General features: G+C 41.2%; 2 protein-coding genes across 3 annotated transcripts; both read right to left on the bottom strand.

Annotated features, from left to right (window-relative positions):
• Positions 1 to 81: 81 nt before the first annotated feature.
• Positions 82 to 5,701, bottom strand: adap2 (ArfGAP with dual PH domains 2). Its single transcript, XM_038698968.1, has 11 exons — positions 5,412 to 5,701; positions 4,841 to 4,965; positions 4,633 to 4,724; positions 4,270 to 4,358; positions 3,878 to 3,990; positions 2,910 to 3,059; positions 2,720 to 2,803; positions 2,455 to 2,517; positions 2,054 to 2,131; positions 1,701 to 1,929; positions 82 to 1,503 (listed from the first exon to the last, which is right to left on the bottom strand). The coding sequence occupies exons 1-11, from the start codon at positions 5,497 to 5,499 to the stop codon at positions 1,475 to 1,477; spliced, it is 1,140 nt and encodes a 379-aa protein (XP_038554896.1). The 5' UTR covers positions 5,500 to 5,701; the 3' UTR covers positions 82 to 1,474.
• A 280-nt stretch (positions 5,702 to 5,981) lies between these two features.
• Positions 5,982 to 18,480, bottom strand: atad5a (ATPase family AAA domain containing 5a). Of its 2 annotated transcripts, none has more exons than XM_038698956.1 (22): positions 18,083 to 18,480; positions 17,401 to 17,464; positions 15,471 to 17,278; positions 14,858 to 14,942; positions 14,552 to 14,710; positions 14,014 to 14,158; positions 13,667 to 13,927; positions 12,854 to 13,002; positions 12,331 to 12,481; positions 11,751 to 12,062; positions 11,260 to 11,368; positions 10,997 to 11,079; positions 10,769 to 10,905; positions 10,506 to 10,683; positions 10,168 to 10,335; positions 9,813 to 10,055; positions 9,646 to 9,710; positions 9,285 to 9,474; positions 8,439 to 8,596; positions 7,450 to 8,321; positions 7,133 to 7,291; positions 5,982 to 6,901 (listed from the first exon to the last, which is right to left on the bottom strand). In XM_038698956.1, the coding sequence occupies exons 2-22, from the start codon at positions 17,449 to 17,451 to the stop codon at positions 6,823 to 6,825; spliced, it is 5,562 nt and encodes a 1,853-aa protein (XP_038554884.1). In that variant the 5' UTR covers positions 17,452 to 17,464; positions 18,083 to 18,480; the 3' UTR covers positions 5,982 to 6,822. The 2 variants fall into 2 exon arrangements, with proteins under 2 accessions (XP_038554884.1, XP_038554892.1); XM_038698964.1 differs by having other exon boundaries at positions 11,260 to 11,356.
• Between the last annotated feature and the right edge of the window lie 204 nt (positions 18,481 to 18,684).

Below are 18,684 nucleotides of genomic sequence, written 5' to 3'. Positions count from 1 at the left end.
CGCGTAAAGCTGCTCTCTGGCGCCAAAGAGAGGAAATGCACTTATTTCTCCTATCTTCCTTCATCCACAGACTGTATTTAGTTCTTATTTTTCTTTATTAACTCAGGATAATAATATAGACACAACATATAACAAGAATCGTAGCAATAAAGTTGCAAAAGATACATACAACAACGTACATATAGTGACAACCACATAAAAAGGAAAGGGACTGAGCAAGGATATACTGTATTACAGAAAGATCTTCAAACAAGTACAGACATTAACAATCTTCAAAGCCTTTTTGTTGGAGGAGAAATCATTCTAAAATAAAGTTTCTTTTTCAAGGATTAGAAACAGAGGTTTTAAATTTAAAATAAATTTGCAGTTGTGTATGTGAAATTTAGCCAAAAGCGCCAAACCAAAACAGGACATTCTGCCTAAACAAAACCTGAAACCTGATTATATACGATAATTTAGGAATGTGCAAACGTCCCGCCAAAATTGTTTTACATAAACAAAATGCCAAAACATAAGCCTTCACCCCAGTAAATGATCACAACGGTTACTAACAATACTTAACATGACAGAATATCTGTGACATTAGTGGAGGGTAATGCCGTAAAGATTAAAAATTTAATTCCCTTTTAACTTTTAGTGTTCTTACTGTGTTATATGTTTGTTTTTTGTTATGTTTATGACAGAATCAAGTCTAATGTAATCATATTTTGGAAACATGGGAAAAAGTTAAATAAATGTAGGAAAAAATCTAAATAATAAATTATAAACACATATCCATAATGGTTGCCCCAAGGTTAGAGGTCATATTTTAACATAATGAGGATTTATCAAGTCCCATTTGCATTAAAATTCAGTAGTTTTGCCAAAGTCATGTATGCTAAAAAAGTTATGTATTCACAGCTGTATAAAGGGCAAAAATGTAGGAATTAAATAAAAGTTTTATCCAAACTGTCCATAACATGTAATCTATGGATTCAACCACACTGTTGTTTTTTTATTTTTTTATTTTAGGGGGGTAAGAGCGTTGTGAAACATGTTCACTACCAAATGTTAAATTGTATGCTTATTCGTTAGGAAATTTAAATTATATAAAAATAAAAAACATCATACATCTCTCATGATGTTCTGCAATGTTTGTAACCTATCTTCTGTTACAATATGTGATCATCAGTGTTGTATGTTTGGTCATAAGAGTGGATTTTACATAATGATACAATACTTTCTGAAGTCTGAGATTGAGTATCAGATCCAGTGTCAGTTATAGGGAGTGCATGGAAGTCTTTAATCCACACAACAGCAAAGAGCACAGCCAGAGTCATGGTCCAAGATGCTTTATATGCAGCAAAAAGATGAGAGTCAGTATTGGGAGCAACATGGTGAGCAGTCAGTGCTGGTCCAGCGAATTAACAGCAGATCACTGTTCATCTGTTGTACTACTGTAGTTCAGTCAGCTGTTGACACACCTATCGGTAGTTCATCTTTTATACCTGATGTTGGCTTCAACTGGAAAGAGAAAGCATGTAAAGCGTGGGGTCATACGTATGTATAATGCAGAGTAGGACAACTTTCCATGGTGCTGTGTACAGGTCTATGTAAGCATTAACACATATGTGAGTACAGGTGCGCTGTCTGGGCTAACTTTGCAGAAACAAACCTAAAATTAATTAGGCACCCTAGTGGTATTTTCTAGCCTTGCTTACTGGTATAATCCTGTGGTGCCATGGGCCTGGACAGGACCTGTCTCAGGGCGCCCAGCCACTCCCTCTGCTCCCTCTCCTGTTCACACATGAAGACAAAGTGTCGCTCAGGCGTCTCCACCCTTACGCCACATTTCCACTTGTTCCCCCGAGTATGCTTTGGGACACACTCCTTCACCGAGTAGCCATTGCTCTCTGTTCCAATAAAAATGACCCCTAACTCTTCTGCATCCTACATTCACAAAAATGAAAACGCATTAACATTCATAACATAATCGTGGTTAAAGTCTTGACAATGACATTGATTACAGCAGTGCACAGCATTGGGTTAGAATGGGACCAGGTTTTAAACTCACCAGTTGGCCTTTGAAGTAGAACAACTTCCTGTTTTGAGAGTCCAAAATAAACCACCTCTTTTTGAATGGCTCCTTTTGCTGTTAAAAGAAAACTCATTTAATGTAACCACTTTACCTGAAAAATGACAATATAAATTTGATCATTTTCTGCCCAAGCTCCATTTCTCCAACTCTTCTATAATACCAATAAATTTTTGGGTGTGTTTGTGTATGCAGGAGGAACAGAAACTCTACTGGTTAAGACTGTATTAAGACTGTACCTAGACTGCCTTTCTCAAAGTATGTGTAAGTCAAAGTATCAGTTTAGTGCTGACAAAATAAATAATAAATAAATAAATGTACAAATATATCTCATATAAGAACACATATCTGTTTAACTTTGTTTTTTTTATATAACTTACCAGTGGCCCTGTCTTTTCCATGTATCCCTCTTTGAGGTAGTTTCTTGTTATCTTTGGTATGAGCTGAGAAAGAGACGTAAAGGTACACACGAGTTAAGCTTTAAAACATAAAAGTGAAAAGAGGCAAGTTTCTGTTCTTATTGCTATTGAGTCTGCTGAACGTGAAAGTTCACTGCATTAGCTGTAAATAAATTGCAATTTTTCTTTTCAGTTACTGAAAGGTGACTATTAAGTTAATTTGGTTTTGAGAAGGTTTGATGCGTACTTCTTCATTGCTTCCAGTCGGGTAAGCTGTCATCAGGTACGCATAGCGAGCAGCACGAATGGCGTTGTACCAGGTGACTATTTCCTAGAGTAGAAAAAGAGACCCTGAGCTTCTGCACAGCCCCAAAGCTACTGTATGACATTCAGTATAAGACCTGCTATTTAGAGTTTGGATGATCATGCAATCCCACCTCAGGACTCTCGTGATAGACATAGAGGTTCCTGATGTGATCAAAGTCTTGGTAGGTGATCTGCATCCCATGTGGATGACCAATCTTCTCTGGCTGAAAGGTGACGTTTAGGTCCTTGATGGAGATTACAGCTTTAGGGCCTTTGGACTCCTAGATCACATAAATGTAGATGTACACTTCAGAGTTGGTAGAAAGGATACAACAACTGGATTTAATCAGCTTAATGCTGTTTGTACCCTCATTTATAGCCATGCTAGTAGTACGGCTCGAGGGAAGACAATGTTGGTCAGCTGGGTCCACCCCTTTGGTCTAAACTGAAAAATAAATGTATGGATTGCCATGAAATTAGGTACAGACATTCATGGCCCCCAGAGGATGAATTGTAATAATTTTGGTGATCCTCTGACCTTACCTCTAGCGCCATCATCAGGTCAAAGTTTCAGTTTGGTAATCTTTGGTGTATGACCAAATACTTGCCAAACTAATGACATTCCCATCAGCCTTAGCTGTACTTTATGTTTAGTGTTTACTCGCAAATGTTAGCATGCTAACACGTTAAATGTTAGCATGCTAACACGTTAAATTAAGATGGTGAACTTGGTGAACATTATACATTACAGGGTGTTTGCATGCTGACGTTAGCATGTGGCTCAAAGCACCACTGTGCTTCATGAAACTGTTGGCATGGCTGCAGATTCTTCAGGCTTATTTTTCTTTTTTTCCCCTTTCGGTTTTTGTTTTAGTGGAATTGCTGTCAATTAAACGATAAGGTTAAAAAGTTAGTTTAAAGTTACGGAGGAAAGAGATAAAATCAAATCAATGCAAATACCTTTACATCACACAGATATGAAATATTAATATCAACCCCACATGTTGCAGTATTAAGGAATTGAAATGGTTTTCAAAAGATCATATTCATTCATGTTGGACAGTGCAGTTCAACTGTGTCAGGGCTGCAGGGAACTCACATTTTCTTTGTTGTAGTAAGTCAGGGTAAATTCTCTCTCTGACAGTACAAACTTCCTCTTCAGAAAATGTGTGTTCTCCTTCCCTTTCTTCCACAGCATCCCTTCGTAGAAACCTGGATTCAGTACAAGAGTCACAGGTGCTTCTATACACACAGCTCTTACTCAAAGTGAATATGGTTTGGTTGCACAGCCAAACATTTTGCAAAGAGTGACAATCTGGGAAGTTTTCACTTCCTGGCTGTTTCGTTATGCAAAGAACAGGTTTTTCTTGCACAGTTCTGCAAGTGTATGAGGAACCACATTGTTAATAACATTTTTACACCAACAGACTGAGAAAGATTTATGCTCTACAGTACACACACATGTAAGCAAACACTGAAAACATACATCACCTGTGGTATAGGAAAGTGGTGGATACTTGGTTTCTCCTGTGAATTCCTCCCTTTCATATTTAGCCCGAATCCACTGCTCTCTTAAGACCCTGTGGTTTCAAGGGCAAACACGCAGTTAAACAGTTAGTCAACATAAGCTACAGTATCAAAACAGGAGAACATGATTCATTAAGCTTTGATCTTGCTGCAGAATCCAAATTTCACTTCTACAATTGGTAGTTGCACTTCTATTTTTTGTTGCACTGCCTTGTCAGCAGTCTGTGGTTGCTCATAAATGTATAACCAAATATTCCATCATGAAGACATCAACCAGTCACAAAGACAGTTTTCTGAAGAATATAAACATCCTGGAGAAATACTTACACACAATCATTTTCTTGGGGCCGATAGTAGTACACTGGAACAGCTTTCTCATACATAGCTTGGGCGCTGGCATTGCCATTGGATTTCATGAACTTCCCGGGTCCCAAAAAGACACACACAGAGATTACACATGGACACAGCCAGTCCGTCCATTCACTTAACTGATATGCTAGCATTGCTATAATAACATGACAAAGCAGTACCATACCTCCACATGCTCATCCTCCCAGAAATCCAGCTTTATGGATTTGACCCGGCTGTGGAGGCTGCGATGGATGCCGGAGCAGGTCAGACACACAAACACACCCAGCTTGTACGATGCCCAATCTGGATCTGAGGTGTGTAGAAGAGGTGAGAGTCAAATGGAACACAATTATATCCGCTTTGGGGGCCCCTATTTTAACCGTACATGTGCCTTGTACATTACATTCCTGTGCTAGAATATTACAAAGTCCCAGTTTTGCATGTCTTTGAATAATCAAAAATTAATTTAGGAATATGCACCATGAGTACAGTATTTAACTACATTTTGACAGAGAGACCTTGTGTGGGAGCTTATGATGAGGCAACACAGCCCTTTGGGTTATTATGATAATAGCAGATATCATAAGTAGTAGGCCTACATTCAAATTCAAAATTATAGTTAATCTACCACAACAGCGTACCTGCTAAACAGTGAACACATTCTGGGTCAATACATTTGAAATAAGCGGAAACATAAAACTTCTGAATGTAGGCAATCACTGAACACCAGTGAACTGACTTTGACATATGCTTACCGGGCGCGCCGCAGTCAGCGCACCGACTGTTGTCCGGCTGCTTCAGCAGTTCCAACAACATCTTTTTGTTTCGCTCATGGTTTGACATTTCGCTACAAAGTCGGGGTCTCTTCTCACACTATAATGAATCCCGCTGTCGACACAAAACATGGTGGTCACATACTTCCACGGATGCCGGAATGCAGCTGACTAAATGTCCATATGAAAACTGGAACTTGCGCCAGTTTTGAATGTCACAACTGAAAAAAAAAGCAGACCGCCCTCCTCCGGAGCGTGTCCAGCTGCACTGTCAGAAACAATTCGCCGCGCTTTTTGTCATTAGAGGGTTGCACTTTTAAACGATCCACCTCTGCGCAGAGCTCATATTCTAAATAAAACGCTGATGAGGCATTAATTCATGCCTTTGAAGACAAACACGCCTGAAACCTACCCGCAGTGCAATGGCCAAAGTATTTACAAACGTTAAGCAACCATCATTTCATCAGCCGTCAATCACAGTCCCATCAGGATGGACACTATATTTGCCATTTTAAATTTAGCACATTAATAGTGAGACAAAGTATTTTTTTGGTTGTGATAAACCTTTATTTGGTCACAACAAAAACCAAAGTAGCCTAAATAAAGTGTACATGAGATGAAACCGCCCCCCCCCCCCAAAAAAATACAAATAAAATCACTGTGAGGAATGTGAAAGTGAGATTTAGGGCTGACAAATATAGCAGAAATTTCTGTCAGGAGTGTTCTGTTTTATGAACTTGAACAGAAATGCAACAACAGTACTTTTGAGTGGAGACATTTACACACAGACTTTACAAACACACAACCAAATTCTATTTTTCATGTCAATCTCTTACAAATCATTTGAAACTTGCTTGCAAAAGCTAGTTCTACTCAATAAAAACACTTTGCTTCAAGATATATAAAACACTACTGTACAGAGAAAAAAAAAAAGAAAAGAAAAACACACACACACACACACACACACACACACTCCAGTACAGCTTAATATTACCAAAAAAACTTAAAGTAGTAATCTTTAGTGCTTTGAAAGCACCAAAACCTGTGCTGAATCAGACGACATCTGAGGTTATTTAGCTATGCGAGCTTCAGGTGAGAAGACTTTGTTTCTGTGTTCAGTGATTAAGTCATTTCCATCTTAGAAGAAATATGTGGAAGCATCACCAGAGTTCTTTGTGCGCACACACCACTGACGAACTACCCATCTCATTTCATGACACGGTCAGGACCATCAACAGATAAAAGGCAACACTGATTTATGTTGTTGCCCAATTAATCATCCCTGTGCCACAACACAACCTGTACATGTGTTCCTTCATCAATTTCATAACCAAAACCTTTGAACCATAAAAGGGTTCCTGATCACGAGGACAACTCTGATCTCCTCTATGGTTTAGGGGAAGTCTTCGGCAAGGTGCTGTAGAGTGCTCTTTTCAAGACCCAGGTGGATCGCGTCTAGATAGTGCAGGAACCTAGAGGACGGAAAAAAACCCATCAGTTTTCTGTGGGCCCATTTCAACAGACTTGGCAGAATTTATAGCGTAGGAGTTGCATGCAGGCAGTGTCTTGCAAACAAATACACTTTAACACATTTATTTGTAGCCTTTCGGTCATATGTGCTAGGTTGAGGAACTTAACCACATCCTGCCCACAGTGATGCTGCTCTCCAAGTGTAAGTTTAACTATGGTTTCTTCATGCTCACCTTCGTTTAATCTTGCCCTGCTCCTTAAGCTGCTCTGATCTGCAGATAGTGCGCAGGGCTGGCAGGTAGTCCAGAGCAGCTGCTGGTTTGTTACCCGGAGTACCGAACATCCCTTTGAACATCAGACTCTCCATCACTTCTGTCCTCCGTTGGACCAGCCTGGAACATATCAGTACACATTACCTTTCTTTGAACTTGGTTTAACTGGTCAGGGTTATAATTCATTTATTCTGTGACCACTATGCTGTCACAGTACATTAAGTTTATATTGTACAAAAAGCTGGGACCATTGTGTAAAGAAAGGCTGAAAGACTCACTGTGGTTGACAGGGGCCGTCCTGAGTGAAACTGTAAACTTCACAATGAGCGGCCACAGGGAGGCTGAGTTCGGCTGCGGCCTCCTTTCCCAGCTCCCCTTCTAGTTGTTGGGCTTTGTCCCAAGCCTCCGCTACTGAAACCCGACACTTGTGGAAGCTCAGGGCCTCCACAGCAGCCGGGACCTCTGAGATGAGCTCTCCTCGCACCCAGCTCCCTCTGTCAGTCTCAGCCCGCAACTCATCTGTCATCCCATCTTTCACTACTGCACCAATCAGTGACATTCTTCTGTGGTTGTCACCTCCTACGGGATGAGCAAGCAAGGAGTCCGTGTAGGACATGTTGTCTAAAAAGTCAGCAATTGATTCTAGACACTGGGAGACTGGAAGACTTTTTAACCGCTCCTCAGGGGTCAGTGGCTTCTTCTTCACCGTGTCTGAAACTAATCTCTCTTTGACTTCCTCCTTTGCCTGAAGAACGCCCTGCGGCTTGCAGAGAGATGGGAAACCGTCTTCTGAGTCCGAGTCAGAGTGCGGTCCATCCTGGTCAGGTAGACAGTGCCGCTTCTTGTTCTTCCTCATTCTGTTGGACATTTTAACTGGACTGCTATCGTCTGAGCAATCTGCCGACTCTTCTGTGTGCAATAACCTGGCATGGGCTGGCTGCTGGCAGGTGGACGGCAGCTCATTTGGATTAACAGACGGATGGTCTTGTGATGCAGAAACAGATTGCTCAGGTTTGTAGGTAGAGGTAGTCAACTGTGTGCGTGGTAAAGGTAAGAGAGTCTCCATGTTGGAATAGAGCAGGTCCACTCCTCGCCGCCTGCTGTTTGTCAGCAGCTCCCAGCATAACGCCTCCTGCACCAGACTCTGGCCCTGTTGACAACACATACCTGGTCAATATCTTAAATCAAATGCAACATGAATCTGCAATGGAGAAGAAAAAAAATATATGTGGTATAGTATAGTATATGTGGTAAATGAAGAGTTTACCCTGAGCAGCTTCCAAATGTCTCTTTCAGGTTCAATATTCAGCAGGCCCAGCATGCTCTCAGTGCAGCCGCTGTCACAGGGAGGGAGAGTGGACGCGACAGTCACTGCACACTCAGACATGCCTGCTGCCTCTTCATCGGTCTCTGGCTTTAGTTCAGCTTTTAAAAGAATGATGGGAAAAATACTTAAAAGTTAAAAAGGGAAATTTATATTAAGAAAAGTGCAATACAAATAGTTAACATAATTACAAAGTGATTTAACAAATGACATGAGAGACTAATTAAATTATACAGTTAAAAAATAAAATGAGAGAATGACATTAAATAATAAATACTGTCTACAGTAGGAGATCATACAAGACTTAAAAAAGGTGCATTTTAAAATCAAACAGATGTCAAAGGCAATTACACAGTTTGGGAAAGTCACCCTTGATCTTTTGCTGACCCAAGTGTGGGCCGTTGTACATAATGAGTTTAGCAGGTCAGACATACAGTTTGGAGCCAATCTATTTAACGCTTTGTGAGTGATTAATAAAATTTTTAACTGTATTCTGGTAGCTTATCAAAGCAAGGCGATGAGGGGTTTCTAAAACTGCGGTAATGTGTTCTCTTCATGTGGCTCCGGTTAAAAGCAGAGCCGCTGCATTTTGGACTAAGTGCAGATTACTTAATGTTGTTTTTTTTTGTTTTTTTACTGAAACAGTAAAAAAACAGGATAAAATAAAGCATGAATATATTTCTCCACATCACCAGCAGACAGAAATGGTTTAATTTTCTCAGCTGATTAAACATTAATAAAGCAAAACCAAGTTATCAGTTTCAGTATTCCTCCAGCTCATCTCCTTACAAGCTTTGCCAGTGTGCGTCAATGGCCTGGTTACATTACGGCCTCCTGCGCTGCGAGTCCAGAACTGCAGCTGCAGTAAACTCTGCCTGATGTCACAGCCAGTGAGTCTCAGCAGAGAGCTGACGTCCCATAAATCTGTCCTCATGTCTTCCGCCAGACACAACAGCCGCAGGAAGCTGCCCACATCCAACTGTACCAGGGAGAGACAGACAACTGAAAAACTGACTGATTTCACAAAAATACAGTTTTGATCAATGATCTCTCCCAATTGATTAGCATCTCAAGATCAAGTCACATTAAGACAACCTTTTCAGTCAAAAACATGTAACAGTGAAACATGTTTTAGAAATTGTCCACTCACCACTGAGGGCGTTTTGAAAAGGATCTCTTCAAAGTTGCCATCAAACATGGTGCTGAAAGCAGGATCTACAAAACATAAAATATTTGATGTGAACTCAAAACACCACACACAGAGCATAAACAAATACAATCAACACACGCAAAGCTGCCCTTTCTCTTTTTGCTCACCGCTGGTAGTTAGGATGACTGGCCTCTTGGTAGTGGTCATAAATGTCTTGATGGCAGCCAGAAACCCTGAGTCATCATCAAAAATAACATCCACTTCTTCAAACAGGATAAGCGAGGTGGCTGTCTTCTTGCTCTGCTCTTCATTGTTTTTCTCTTTAGGGGTGGTAGCTGGTGGTGATTTGACTGCAGGGTCTTTCTGCTTATTGGCACACTCATTTGCTTTTATAACTTTCTTGGAAGCAGCTATATGAAGAGAGGGGGAAAAAAATATGTTAATAAAGTCCTGATAAAATAATTTCATGAAGGTTACATCATCATTTAAGTGAACAATTGAACACACTGAAGGTGCATTTACCCGCTTGTTCACTCTTTTTGGTGTTAGGTGTCTCCTTGTTGGTGGGTAGGCCCATTTTGAAGAAGTTGGCTAAAGAGGTGGGAGCCAGGCCTCCTCTTTTAGCACCTCTAGGGGACTGGGGATGTTTCCTGGGAGATGAAACCACCCTACGAGGAGAATTAACCTTTCCTAAAAGATGAAGAAAACAATCAACAATCAATTCCCAAAAGTTTGTGTTCATCTTGTAATATTGATACTGTATACAAATCCAACCATGAACAAAATCTGAATTAAATTTATCCTTGCACAAGAAAGCAACTCATTAGAAGCAGTGGCATCAATGTCAGCTCTGTACATACTGGGGGAGGATCCAGGCCTGGCAGCGCCAAGACTGCTGCTTGTGCCGTAACTGTTGAAATAGGTGGGTTTGTGGGCGTTGACCCCCTGACTGTCCACCTGGTGTGACTGAGTGGCTTCCTTCAGCTGGGACAGAATTAGACGGCCACTCCGCTGAGATGAAGCATTCACCTCAAAAACCTTGGGAGACCAGAGGGAAGTTAGGAAACGAGAAAGCTAAGTCCTACTCAGTGTCTCACAGTAATGTACCTCGAAGCGTATGTACCTTGAAGCCCAGCTCCTGGGCACAAGCATAGACTGCAGCAGTCTTTCCAACGCCCGTGGGTCCCGTGATAAGCATCGTATTACACAGCATGTCCTCTCCATCCTGGGAGTCGTCTTCTGCGCAGTCCCAGTCTGAGTCTGCACACAAAGAGCCATCACGCAGTCAAAACAAACCTGCATCAATGCAACAGAGGTAGTCAAGAGAAAATGTGCTTTTCTAATCTCCCACCATTGCTGCCTTCCTCTTGTTTCTTGACTTTCTGTTTTTTTCTTTCATCTCTGTCTGCACGGAGTTTCCATTCCTTTAGCCAGCTGTACAAAAAACAAAACAAAAACAAACATGAAACATTTACCCCATGTTTCTGATATAGAATTTCTACGGTGGTCCCAAGCCCATGCTGTGCAAATTTGCATTATGAGTGGATACTATTTAAGGGATACAGTATAAAACAAATACTGGTGTTCTACATTAAAGCAGTTTTAGTTCCTCACCTGTGCAGCCTCTTCACTGAAGCGATGTTGCCTATGACGTCACTGGAGTGCTGAGGCTGATATTTGTCTGTCCATAAAACGTCCTCCTTCACCACATCTGTAAAACAAACTAAAGAGTTTGAGGCTTTAAATTTTTGTAGCAAAACCAGTCTCAGCCAAGTTTGCAGACACCAGGTGGTTTTCTTCAACAAACATGTAAACAATGAGGGTGCAAATGATGTCTTACGAGGAAACCTCTCGTATGACCTGTTTGGCAGGTGTGTTTTCCTCTTTTAAAGATAATTCTACATTGTTGTGGTGGAGTCAATGACAGAAGGTCTGCTTTTAATACTTTACTCAAAGCACTTGCCCAAGCTTCACTATCAGAGCCAGTCAGTCGTGGCTTTTATAACGCTGCTTGTGCAAAGCAAGCAAATACTGGAGGATAAATTTAAAAAACATTGGATAAAGAATTGTTTATTGATTTCATATCACAATATTTGTAATCTCACCTTGTTTTCCAGTGTCCTCTGCCAAAGGCAAGTCATCAAGCACAACCACAGAGTCATCTTCAGTTCTGACTGAAGCCTCGGCTTTCTCATTCGCCTCCTCCTCCTGCCTGGATCTCTGAGCTCGTCTCGTCCGGCCTCTCCTTTTTGTTTGCTCAGGCTTAGCTGTGGAACTTTTCTCTTCTGAAGAGTTGGCCCGTTGCTTCTTAGCCACCTTCACCGTCATTTCCCCTTCATCATCCTGCCTCTTCCGCTTTCCTCCTACTGGTTCAGCTGGCAGTGTGGTGCTTGTGACTCTGGTTACAGCCTCTGGTTCTAGTAAGTAACGTGCAATGATGTTGAGAATAATATGGATGTTATGCTCTTATTCTGCCTCTATTTTATTTAGTTAATTTTAAATAGCTTGTAAACATTAACTGATTAAAATACTGCCCCAATATTTGGGGGGAAGATTGAATCATTTAAAAACTAATGAGCATTTGTAAAACTAACTACTAAACAGCCTAAGATAAACTGTTACTGCAACACAACATATCTACTTTTGTTTAAGTGTGTAAGTGCAAAAACTGCCCGTCAGACTGACCTGAGGCTGTGCACTGCTGCTGGTGGTCAGTGCGTCTCTTCAGAAAGCGAGTGATGAACATCTGAACAGGAAAGGGAGGGTTAGAGGTGCCGACCTCCTCCATTAAAAGCTGACGAACACTTTCAGAGATCTCAGGCCTCCAGCCAGAACCCTTCAAATTTAAAAATATTTTTATTAAATAACATGTCTGCTGACTCCTGTTAAACCTCACATTAAGTCTGCGAGAAAATGTCCTCATAACACCACAAATGTTTTTGTTATTTATATAAAAAGGTATAATCAAACGACACTACCAACCAAAAAATACAAATTGGACAGAAATGAAAATTTAAGTGTGGTTTTATGTATGCTCTCTTAAATTCAACATAGCTATACTGGCTGACAAGTAGCAGATATAATCTAAACAAATCTGCTCTAAATTACTGATCCTCCTAAACATGTAACTGAATCCACAACAGGTCGATGCTGAACATTTAGGAACAGGTGCCAAGAGAATCAGGTGATTAGAGTCATTTCAACATACCCGTTTAGAAAAGGCTCTACGAGCTGGTTCTGTCCTCACACAAAGGGAGCCACTAACAGACAGCAGTGGGTTGGAGTTTTGGCACCAAAGTTCTTTCAGGTGGCAAAGTAAGGAAGACTCAGGCCACAGTAGACTCCAAAGAGGGCAATCTGTCAATACACAAAAACAAGTTTCACTGGGCTCTTGTCCTTCTTGATGTATCTGTACCCATCAATCCTTCATAATAATAATAATAATAATTAGTTTAAAAAACCTGATAGTTATGGGCTCAGATAATTCACTTAAGTAAAAGTAGCAATACCACACAATAGAGATATTCTGGTATAAGTAAAAGTCATAGATTGAAAATTTTACTCAAGAATTCGCATCAAAATATACTTAAAGTACCAAAAGTAAAGAACTCATTATGCAAAATGGCATTTTTCAGAATAGTGTATATTATAAATGAATAATAATTATTGATGCCTTAATGTGTTCATCACTTTAATGTTGTAGCTGGTAAAGGTGGCCTACTTTTAATTAGTTTATAAACTGCTGGGCAGCTTGTGAATTACCGCCCTGGGTTCAATTACAGTCTATAATACTAGATCATTTATTTGTTGATTATGTTTTGTATTATTAATCTGAAAAGTTTCTAATAACTGGGGTTATCAAATACATGTAGCGTAGTAGAAAGTAAAATATTTTTCTCCCAACTGTACGAGTAAAAGCATCAGAAAATAAAAATACTAGTACCTCAAAAGTACCTTACAATTGTACTAATTTCCACCACTGTCAAATGAAGATGACAACGTGTATTTCTATGAAGCCTACCGTTGGGTGGTTGCTTCACGTGTATTACTGGTTGAAAGGAGGAACAGGAGAGAGAGTAAGCCTCCTTGGTGGCAGCAGTCTTGGCCATCTGTTTCCTGAAGGACTCAGGCAGGCCACTCTTCAAGAACTCTCTGCGTGCCCTGAACTGCTCATCGTCCTGAGAGTTTTCAGAGTCCTCGCGGCTGCTCTCATCAAATATGGAAATCACAGCTGACCCCTTCCGAGCAGTCTTTTCTTGGCCCATTGAGGCCACTTTGGAGCCTGTGAGAAAGAAAATATAGCACCAATAGATGAGAATCCAACTAAATGCTGAACAGTGAATGGTCATTTAGAGTGAGATAGACTACCTGGGACCGCCTTGGTGTCTTTGCCAACAGGTGTGGGTTTTCCCAGAACATCCATTAGACTGCGTAAAGGCTTCTGGGTTTTACTCTTTTCTGGTGCCACCTGAGGAGACGCGGACTGATCCTCCTCCAGGCAGATAACAGAATCCTGACAAAACAAATCACACGAGAAAAAGATTGAGTGAATACACAAATTAGGTTTTTGCTTCGATGTTTGTGTTGTATTGAAGGTGATCTATCGTGACATGGTGGGGGCCCCTGAAATTCCCCAGTGTTCATGTCCAGCTCATTAGATGAGACAAGTATTCAGATTTGATCAGTTCAAATACTTGAACATCCCTAACAATCCTTTAATTGGTTCCAGTGGTGAATATATTGATTTTGTGATCCTTTACAGCACTTCATAAATACTCATCTGCGACTCGGCTTCCAATCCAAAAAAGAGTGAAACATTTATTCTCAATATTCATCATTGTATATTACGCTGCTATGCCTTTGAGGACGGCCAGCGTACACTTATTTCTGACTTGATTAACTGTACCTCATTTTCACAGTAGCTCTTCTTTGTGGAGGCCTCAGCTCGTGAGGAACGCCTTAAAATGCCCTTTTCCTCGACAGCAGCTTTTTTGCTCTGTTGAATCACTCTGGCTTTCTCCACCAACTTCTTCGCCTGCTTTCTTTTTTTAGACTCATTTGATGTCTGAAAGAGATAAGAGAGTTTTTCCATCATCCTTAGCCCATAATTATGATCATGTTCATTATGATGTTCCTTGTCGAGTCCATAAACCAATTAATTAATTACATTTAGAATTTGTAAAAAATAAATAAATAAATAAATCATACTTACTTTAGTAGCCAAAGTGGTTTTTGTGTCACTTCCACCTTCAGCCTTGGTCATGGAATCATTTTTATGGAGTCTAGTAAATCTAATCCTTATGAAAAAAGAAAATAATTTAATCAGAACATGAAAAATGTAGGCACCTTTAAGAAGAATTGCCAGTTTATTGGGTAGCTGAAAGGCAGCCAAATACAACAGTCTTGCAATAAATCTGACCTGCATGAAGGTCAGATTGATTAAACTGTTTTAAAGAAGGTATGGATTCAACTCAGATTATTTTGGAGGATGTAGTTTGTGGTGCTGCTGAACTGTATTACTTTGCGTTACTGACAAGAGTTTCTATTAATTTATATCAATAAGGGCAGGTCAAAATAACAGAAACACCTCTCTGTATAATTCAATATGGCTCACCACCACATACAACATACTTCAAAATGATCATACAGTTGAATCAACACCTCTGTTTCACCAAAAAACGAACATGGTACATGTAGTAATTGTTGTATTAGACTGCAGTAGTTTTAGTTAGGTGTAAACTGGCAACTGAGTGTATGAATGCATCCCATAATGCTTTTCATAGAATGTGTAATAGTATTATATCATAGCTGTATGCATGTGTCACCTGATAGGGCTTCCTTTTGTGTCGGGTGGGCACACCATCTCTGCTGCGAAGACACCGTGTTTGGACTTGCGTATCTTTGGGGTGGACATCTTTGCAGGGCTGTCGTTAGGTAAAGCAGCAACATCCTTTGACTTGTTTTGATTCCTCGTTTTTCTGATAGGAGTTGCTGGGGTGGCCTCAGGTGCTTGCCTGACTACAGCCTCTCTTCTGGACCTTCTCACCGCGGGGACAGACGCAGTTGAGGTCATAGGGGACTTCTCTCTTTTATCATCAACAATCGTGGCCACTGATTCTTCTGCAGGAGCAGCAACAGGTGTGGTGGTGGTGACTGCCTCCTTTTCTTCTATATCTTTCTTTCTGCCCTTTCTTGCTGGTTTCTTTTTAGCTACTTTGTTTTCCTGAGAGGTAACAGGTACTTCCTCAACAGAGGGTGGAATAACAGTGTCCTCTTCAGTAACTTTGTCTGCATCATCCAAAACCTTCTCTCCAGGTTGCTTCTGTTTGCCCTGGCTCTTACCAGGCTTGGTTTTGGACCCATCCAAGCTGGGCTGTTTGAAAGCAGCCATGAACTGCTTCCTCTCTGCCTGACTGCACTTGGGCATGGATTCACTCTCAAGCACAGCCAGCTCTAGATCTTCCTCTTGAAGAACCACATTGGATTTCCGCTTGACAGTCAGAGAAGTGGAAGAAACTTGGTGTCCAGCCTCCATGTGAGGAGACGATACTACCTCTGCAGGGCTCGACGCCCCTTTTCTCTTGTTGAAGATAGAAGCCAACTTCCCTACCGCCTTGGCTGCTTCCTGGTTGGATGAGACAACATGCACTTCAGCCTGGATGGTGAGGGTTCGGGGTGATACTTGGAGAGGCAGCTCCACAGAAGCTACATTTTCGTCAGATTTAGGGATATCCAACTGGTCAGCGTCCATTTCATCCGCCTCTGTTGGGATTTTACTTTCATCTTCTTTGCCCTGTTCATCTTCTATGTCCTCTTCACCCTTGCTCTGGCTCCGCACAAACTCCTCAAAGGAGATGGTGACTGTGCTGGTGTTTAACTGCGAGGCCTCATCCACATTGACCTCCATACTAACATCACACATAGAGCTCTCTTCTTCTTTCTCCTCTGGTTCAGAGTGCTTTTCCTTCTGTTGCTGCCTCTTCCTAGAATTTCGTGCAACAGTTTTGACTGGTTTTACTTTATCTTTTGAAGGTACGATTGGAGATAATTCAATACTATTCAGTTCTGGTTTAAATTTAACATTGTTTACACTTTTGGAACCATCTTCATGATGGTCATCTTTTTCAGCCTCTTTATCACAGACTGTGGCATTACTCTCTGATTTTCCCACAGTGATACAAGCCTCAGTGCTAAGCTGAGCTAACAGGGCTGCTGTATCACTACCAAGAACACCACAGCTGCCGACTGCATCTGCTGCTGAGCCTCTGTTATCGTGTGGTTCTTCTACAATCAGGCAGCTCGCCTCCTCTGTGGAGCTAACAGGTTCAACCTCCACAAGTTTCCTTGCAGCTCTGCTGGCCTTTCTACTCCGTTTCTGAGATAGCTGTTTCACTGCTGCCTCCTGGCTGGTGTGTGTTTCTGGAAGCTGAGACGTCTGACAGTTCTCTTTCGACTGTTCTGGTGTGCTGGTCTTTTCCTTAGGGGACGGACCTTTCCGGCTAAAGTAGTCCATGATGTTGTTGGAGCGTGGAGGAGAAAAGGGTTTCTCCACGGGCTTGGGCACAGGAGAGAAATAGTTTGTGATTGTCTTGACAACGGGACTGCCACCATCTTTGCGAGATTTCTTGCAAGGCTGTGAAAGGAGTGACAAAGTTTATCAAATATGAGAATGCATACTGTATGCAGGATGAAGAAAAACACTTTGCAGCAGCTACAGCATGCTATGCATAGCCCAAATCAGTGTCACAGAAATACCTGGGTGTCAAAGTCCTCAATGACAGATGCCATAGCCACAACACCAGCCATAATTTGAAGAGACCTTGAGCAAAAGAAAACACTGTTACACACATGGAGGTCTGAAAGAGCAGTAAACCACTAAACAAAACATCAAGGATTGTGATAAAGTATTAACTAGTTTTCCTGGTGGTTCAGTGGTCTAGGTTGCATGCCATGTAAAATCATTGTGCCTGGATCAATTCCAGCTGTGAAGCTTCATCATATTCACCCTTCTCTCATAAACCTCCCTGTACCTCTTTACCAGAATTATTGAATAAAGCCAAAATGTCCATGCGAGTTATCTTCAAGGATAAATACCACAATGCAAATTTCAAGAGTTAGAACACAACAACCAGCAAATAAACACTTGGTTATATTTTACGCAAAGTAAACGCCACCGTATCTGACACTGTTAACATTGCAAATATTGAACAACCCTGTACAACACAGTACTGTGAAACAGCACCAATGCTTTAGTATGCAGGAAGTTAAGAGCTCTTCTGAAGTCAAGTAGCTTATATACAGCATATTTATGATTTTTTTAATGGGGTCAAGTAACATTATTTTTCATGACATGGCGCCCAGTGCGTTAGCTCTTCCAGTGTTTGTGCCGTATGACAGACGGACAACCAGAAACACACAGGTCGAGGAAAACACTCACCAATAATGCTGAACCAGAAACTTAGTTGCCGTAACTTCCGAGACTGAGTTCACGCTTTATTCACTTCCCCGTGCGTGTGAATTAACAACGGCGGCGAAGTTCATTGTGTGAGGCAGACAGCTGTTTGTTGCCACCTGATATGTAACGTTAAATTTCACTAAACAAAACAACAAGCTAGCAGCAGACTTCGCTAGATGCTACTCTCAAACAAACTCTCCTCACGGGTCCCAAAAGTGGTCCAAACATTTTCCACGTCAGCCACGAGTAAATGAACGCAACGTGAAAAACGTTACACGGATATTTTCCCAATTATTACGAGCAGGGATTCAAAATACATGTTTCTGGACGTATGTTGCTCTTTCAAAAACGCGCCAGACTGGTAGTGAATGCAGAGCGCCAAATATACGTGACCTTTGACATGACCGAATTGCACCAATCATAGGACAGAAAATGCTTTCGTCACCGTCTGACGTTGTTCGCCCATAACAAAGATGGCGTGTGGCGTCGCATTTAATGAAGACGAAAAAGTGACAGCTACCTCTACTGGCTGGGAAAATTAAAACATGATATTCCCACTGGTTTTAATGGTCAACACAAACATG

The sequence above is a fragment of the Micropterus salmoides genome, unplaced genomic scaffold (assembly GCF_014851395.1).
Source record: "Micropterus salmoides isolate LMB-PRFRI ecotype aquatic unplaced genomic scaffold, ASM1485139v1 Ms_hic_scaffold_10, whole genome shotgun sequence".
Lineage (NCBI taxonomy): Eukaryota > Metazoa > Chordata > Actinopteri > Centrarchiformes > Centrarchidae > Micropterus > Micropterus salmoides.
The sequence above is the reverse complement of the archived record's forward strand: the minus strand, read 5'-3'. Positions and strand labels throughout refer to the sequence as shown.

What these genes read in the sequence shown, in the direction of transcription:
- adap2 (XM_038698968.1), bottom strand. Translation starts at nt 5,499, where the DNA reads ATGTCAAACCATGAGCGAAACAAAAAGATGTTGTTGGAACTGCTGAAG. An exon ending in TCTATCACGAGAGTCCTGAG is followed by an intron (nt 2,804 to 2,909) that starts GTGGGATTGCAT and finishes TTTCTACTCTAG; the next exon opens with GAAATAGTCACCTGGTACAA. An exon ending in TCTACTTCAAAGGCCAACTG is followed by an intron (nt 1,930 to 2,053) that starts GTGAGTTTAAAA and finishes TTGTGAATGTAG; the next exon opens with GATGCAGAAGAGTTAGGGGT.
- atad5a (XM_038698956.1), bottom strand. Translation starts at nt 17,451, where the DNA reads ATGGCTGGTGTTGTGGCTATGGCATCTGTCATTGAGGACTTTGACACC. An exon ending in AGAGCTACTGTGAAAATGAG is followed by an intron (nt 14,159 to 14,551) that starts GTACAGTTAATC and finishes TTGTTTTGTCAG; the next exon opens with GATTCTGTTATCTGCCTGGA. An exon ending in TCAGTGAAGAGGCTGCACAG is followed by an intron (nt 11,080 to 11,259) that starts GTGAGGAACTAA and finishes TTTTTTGTACAG; the next exon opens with CTGGCTAAAGGAATGGAAAC.